Source organism: Gadus macrocephalus, chromosome 16 (genome assembly GCF_031168955.1).
Source record: "Gadus macrocephalus chromosome 16, ASM3116895v1".
NCBI lineage: Eukaryota > Metazoa > Chordata > Actinopteri > Gadiformes > Gadidae > Gadus > Gadus macrocephalus.
This window is the reverse complement of record NC_082397.1, coordinates 8,763,994-8,769,672: the sequence shown is the minus strand read 5'-3', so window position 1 is coordinate 8,769,672 and position 5,679 is coordinate 8,763,994. Positions and strand designations below refer to the sequence as shown.

The 5,679-nt window shown below is 54.9% G+C and overlaps 1 protein-coding gene across 1 annotated transcript in view; it reads left to right on the top strand.

Moving 5' to 3' along the window:
- nectin3a (nectin cell adhesion molecule 3a) overlaps positions 1 to 4,689 on the top strand; it is a 27,294-nt gene extending 22,605 nt beyond the window's left edge. The window contains 4 exon segments of the mRNA XM_060075996.1: positions 17 to 158; positions 160 to 202; positions 3,777 to 3,953; positions 3,956 to 4,689. Of these exon segments, the coding sequence (XP_059931979.1) occupies positions 17 to 158; positions 160 to 202; positions 3,777 to 3,953; positions 3,956 to 4,359 (766 nt within the window). The 3' untranslated portion in view covers positions 4,360 to 4,689.
- Positions 4,690 to 5,679: the final 990 nt, after the last annotated feature.

The following is a 5,679-nucleotide window of genomic DNA, read 5'->3' as shown; positions in this document are numbered from 1 at the left end:
TATTTCAATGACCCAGATTCAGACTCTGTTTGCCTTGGTTTTCTTACAGGATGGATGGCCCGATGCCCCACGGCGTGGTGATATCCAACTACAGCTTTGCCTTCACCAGACCTTTAGACCGCAACGACTCTGGAGTGTACCGATGCGAGGTGTTGAACCGACATTGGCCTGCGAAGTGAAGACGTCCACCTTTGGATACAAGGTGGGGATTACAATTTCTTGGCCCTCTAATCAGTTTCCATTCATCCATCAGTCGACTTTCTTTCCCTTTTCCGTCTCAGTTCATCTTATCATTGGCGGGGGATATTTTTATCTTTGTGAAAAAGTTAATTGCATGGATCACATGGTTTGTAGACCGGTCCTCTCTCTCTCTCCTCTCTCTCTCTCTCTCTCTCTCCTCTCTCTCTCTCCTCTCTCTCTCTCTCTCTCTCTCTCTCTCTCTCTCTCTCTCTCTCTCTCTCTCTCTCTCTCTCTCTCTCTCTCTCTCTCTCTCTCTCTCTCTCTCTCTCTCTCTCTCTCTCTCTCTCCTCTCTCTCTCTCTCTCTCTCTCTCTCTCTCTCTCTCTCTCTCTCTCTCTCTCTCTCTCTCTCTCTCCGTAAGATAAGCCTCTGTCAAGTCGAGCTAAGCCACCATGGAGCTGTTTCGGCTTTCATGCATTCCTTGTACCCTAAGAGCAGAGAGACACAGACACACAGACAGAGAGAGGGAGAGCGAGAGAGTATCGATACCAAAAGGATTCACTGTCGTGGTCTTGGCAACATTCGATTTCTCAGATAGGGGACGAGAACGTTCATCCCTCCACCTCCTCCACCTCCTCCTCCACCCTACCTCGCCACCCATGCTGGCTTTGGGAGCGAGCACAGCAAAGCATCCACCAGTGTTGCCGTTTCGCCCCTTTGTTTTCCTCATGGTCAGGTTTCAGGGTTGGACACAATGATGGGGTGTTCTGTCTCCCCGACACACACAAACTCAGGCAAACACACTGTCTTTGTGCGCATATGGAGTGTGTGGGTATTTTCCCACCCTTAAAATGATGCCTTTTGAAAAAAAAAATAAGTGCATACATGCAGTGAGGAGCGGTTGTGTATTTAAGGAGGATTAGTGAAAATCACCGCCCTCCCCCCAAAAAAAAAGGAATGAAGAAAAGAGATGGGTTCTCGGATTCCCAGACTTTCCAGATTTCACTTCTTGGCAAGTTGCAGTTTCATGAGTCAAAACGGTCGTCAGACACCGGCCGGCTTACGGCGCTCCTCTGTTCTCCGCCTGGTTCTTCCCAGCGCTCCAGTCTCAGACGTGCATCACGCCACAGGAACTCTGCATCCCTCTCTGCTTTCCTTCTCCCCCTTCGCTTCTTTTTATTCTTTTAATCCATGTCCAAACAAAACGACTGCTGCGTGCAGACGCGTAGTCCTCCCGGCACACAGGTCCTCTCGTTCTCACCGTGGAGGGGGATAGAGCAGGAGAGAGGGGGCTACAGAAAGGGGAGGGGAGAGGGAGAGGGAGCTACAGGAGGGAGGGAGAGAGAGAGGGAGCTACAGAAAGGGAGGGAGAGGGAGGGAGCTACAGAAAGGGAGGGGAGAGAGAGAGAGAGAGATGGAGAGGGAGCTACAGAAAGGGAGGGAGAGAAGGAGGGAGGGAGAGGGGAGAGAGAGCTACAGAAAGGGAGGGAGAGAGGGAGAAGGAGGGAAGAGAGAAGGAGAGAGGGAGCTACAGAAAGGGAAGGGGAGAGAGAGGGCAAGAGAAAGGGAAGGAGCAAGAGAGGGAGCAAGAGAGGGAGCTACAGAAAGGGAAGGAGAGGGAGGCAGCTGGACCCTGCCCAGAAAGGCTGTTGGGCTCCCATCTGTTTAGAGGCCCCGTGTTGGAGTCGTGCTTCTCCAGGAGAGCATGGCCGACATCCTGTCCAGGAAGACTCGCACTGGGCAATTATCCTGGCTTTCTGTAGATGTCCAAGATGAGGAGATGAGCAGGCAATGGCATGCTGCCTCCCACTCACTTTCTCACACGCCCTCTCTCTCTTCTCTCTCTCTCTCACTCTCACTCTCACTCTCACTCTCACTCTCTCTCTGTCTGTCTCTCTCCCTCTGTGTGTATGTGTTTCTCCCTCTCTGGATCTCTGTTGCTCTCTCCCTCTCCCTGTGTGTGTGTGTGTGTGTGTGTGTGTGTGTGTGTGTGTGTGTGTGTGTGTGTGTGTGTGTGTGTGTGGTGTGTGTGTGTGTGTGTGTGTGTGTGTGTGTGTGTGTGTGTTGTGTGTGTGTGTGTGTGTGTGTGTGTGTGTCCTGTGGAGAGGGCCAGGTGGAGCCCACAGCCCTCCAGTTGCATCCTGGGCCCGCTGTGGTGTTGGCTTCTGAACTCAGGCTGCCGCTCGGCTCCGTGGACACACAGATGGTGTGCTACAATGTCGTCGCCCGCCCAACCCCCCCCCCCCCCCCCCTCGAGGGCCTGGTTCGAGGCCGGAGGAGATTTAGAGAGGGGTTAACACCAACTGACAAAGGGAGGCGCTCAGTGGGCCCTCAGTCCATTGACCTTGGACCCCAGCAGCCCTCTAACCACCACACACCCTCCTCCGTGGGTCTTTGGTTCTTCCAACTCGGTTAACTTCAGCGGGTTAGAGTCTCCGCTCCGAGACGCCCGGAGGGCGTAGCGCCCCGGAGGGACTTCCGCTGTGCAGTGCTTGATGGTGGGCACCCTGAGAGGCGTATGGATCCCAGCCCTCTGCCGAGTGCTCGGTCACACACCTCCCGGTGGCCAGGCCTTTGATGTTCCCTGCCATAGATAGACTGCTGGTGTCAGGATGCTTCTGTCCCAGGGGAGTGGGGGTCAATTACTAATAGAACGAGATGCTCAGCCTGACCTTCCTGCTCCAAAGATTCTCTCCCCGCTCTCGCTCTCTCATATCTCCCGTCTTTCGCTCTCTTCACTCCCATCGTCTCTGTTTCTCTCTTTCACCTCTCTGGCTCTATCTCTCACCCTTCTTTCTTGCCCGCTATCGTTCTCTATCTCTCTATCCTCTCTCGCCCTTCTTTGTTTCCTCTATCTCTCTGTCTCATCGGCGTCCTCTCTCGCCTTTCTTTCTTGCCTCTATCGCTCTCTATCTCTCGATCATCTTCATCCTCTCGCCCTTCTTTCTTGCCTCTATCAATCTCTATCTCTCCATCATCTTCATCCTCTCACCTTTCTTTCTTGACTCTCTCTATCCCTCTTATTGTCTCTCCCCTTTCTTGTCCCTCTCCCTCCCTCCCTCCCTCCTGTCCCTCCCCATCCCAGCTTGTCTCTGGTGGGTGAGTCTGAAGTTGGAGCCTCCAATCGATCCCCTCAGTATTGTCTTCTCGCATGACTTCTCTTAAAGCACAGGGGAGGAAAAGAGGGAAATAACTGCTACTACTCACTCACACGTTTAGTGGGTCATTGCCCTCTCTCTCTCTCTCTCTCTCTCTCTCTTCTCTCTCTCTCTCTCCTCTCTCTCTCTCTCTCTCTCTCTCTCACCCTCTCACTATCTCTCTCTCTTTCTCGTGCTCAATGGCCTTGAGCACTTATGCTCTACTGCCCTCCTTCTATCATTTCCCCCATTTTTGCAAAGCGGTATCTTCAATAAATCCTCTCTTGTTCGTCCAGCCGTTTGATTTTGACTCCGCTGCGATACTGTATCACAATGTTCCCAAGGTTCAGCCTCTTATCCATCTTCATCTTCCGCACGTGTGTGTCTCTGCTCCGACGTCAACGACTGCCCCCTCAATGCTACCCCCTAACATCACACTCCCTCTCCTCTCTCTGTACAGACCCTCCCTCGACCACCGCCGCCCCCACCACCGCCGCCTCCCTCCACCGCGACGAGCCCGGTAACAGCACGGCGGCGGGCAAGTGGCGGGGCCAGCTCACCTTGCCCACCCTGGCCTCGCTGCCGGACAGCAGCCTGGGCACCATCGTGGGCGGGGCGGTGGGCGGCGTGCTGTTCCTGCGCTGCTGCTGGTCCTGGCCGCCGTGTGCTGCATGCGCAAGCGCCGCACCTTCCGCGGCGACTACTACACCAAGCAGTACCTGGGGCCCTCGGACATGCAGAAGGAGGCGCAGCTGGACGTGCTGCAGCCCCACGAGCTGCAGGAGGTGTACGGCGACAAGGGCAGCAACGGCGGCAGCAGCGGCGTGGGCGGCGGGAAGGGCAGCAGCCAGGACCTGAAGCCCAAGCCCGGGGGCGACGTCATCTACCCCGAGTACCCCAACGAGCGCAAGGAGCACGACGACTGGGGGGTGGGCACCACAGGGCGGGCGACGGCCACAGCGACGAGCCGTACTACCCGGAGCACTACAAGAACAGCCACAACGTGCACCCCTGCGGCCCGCCAGTGCACAGCTCCACGGTGAACGGCTCCCCCTACATGCCGGAGGACTGCTACGACAACAACGGCACGGACAGCGACTACGTGTCGCACATGGACGGCTCGGTGATCTCACGCCGCGAGTGGTACGTCTGAGTGGGGGGAGGAGGAGGAGGAGGAGGGGGGTGAGGGTGACGAGGGACTTGAGACTTGAGAGGGGCTTCGAACAACGTCCTGCTAGGAAACGGCATTTCTTCTAAAAGTACGCGACGCAATGATCCAAGACTGCAGTGGACGTTCCAGGTGCGGTGGTCTCTGGAGGGAGGGGGTGCTCCGCCTAGGTTGTAACCACATTACCTTAAGGACAGGTGCGGGGGGTTGGAGTGGGCTGGGACGAGGCGTGAGTTCTACCCCCTGACGATATACCCCGTAGCCGCTCGTCAAATACCGAGACGCTTCGACGGACGGGAACTTTTGTGGGTTTCTCTTTTACGGCTTGGTTTGTGTGCTCACCTGTCCGGGTCACTGGCGGGGGTGGGGGGTGGGGGGGTCAGGGTGGAGGGTCTTTTTAAACCCCCTGAGTGAGTCAAGTATTTATATCTTCGCTTGAGCATTACTTGAAAAAAAATAGTCCTCCTGCGATGCGACCGCGGCCTGAACACAAACATGTTTTTTTGCCTGCTATGGCCTTTTTTTCCACGCAGAAGACACTTAAGACTGCGGATGATGACAGCGTTTTGCTTGTGAATCCACAATCCATCATAGGGGAAAGGGAAGTCCTTGGGCGACTTTGGCAAAAGGGAGAGAGGTGTCGGTGGAGCTAAATGACGTGCTCGGGTCAATTAGACCCCGACGCGTCTGTGGCGAAGAGTATTACACGGGAGCTTGATTCATTACCTCACCGAGGATTACTGTCGGCTTTGGGGAGCAGAACATTTTTAATCTGTTTAATCATTATTTGAAAGAACGGGGGAATAGAGATAAACCGCGAGCGACATGACGTGAATCTGCATGGGGAGGCAGAGTGACCTCCATGGTAAAGCTCGCTGGAGTTTGGACTGAACTTGGACTGAAGAAGGTTGGCCGGATCGCCACTCCTCGCTTCTATGCACACTACTCAATCTAAACATATATGTTTTTTCCCCACACTTTCTAGGCCGAGGCGCTCAGTTCCCCGTGTCGCGTGTAGAGCACACGGCTGGCTGTGTGTCGTAAACCCATCGAGCCAGCCAAGCCACTCGACAGTGTCGTCATGCTGTCGTTCTTTGTTTGTCAGGGCTCTTCTCTCTTTAAACTCCTGTTCAGAACCGACACTCCAAAGCTGCCTTTTACGTTCTCTCCTGAAGTTAATACCCCAACGCCTTCT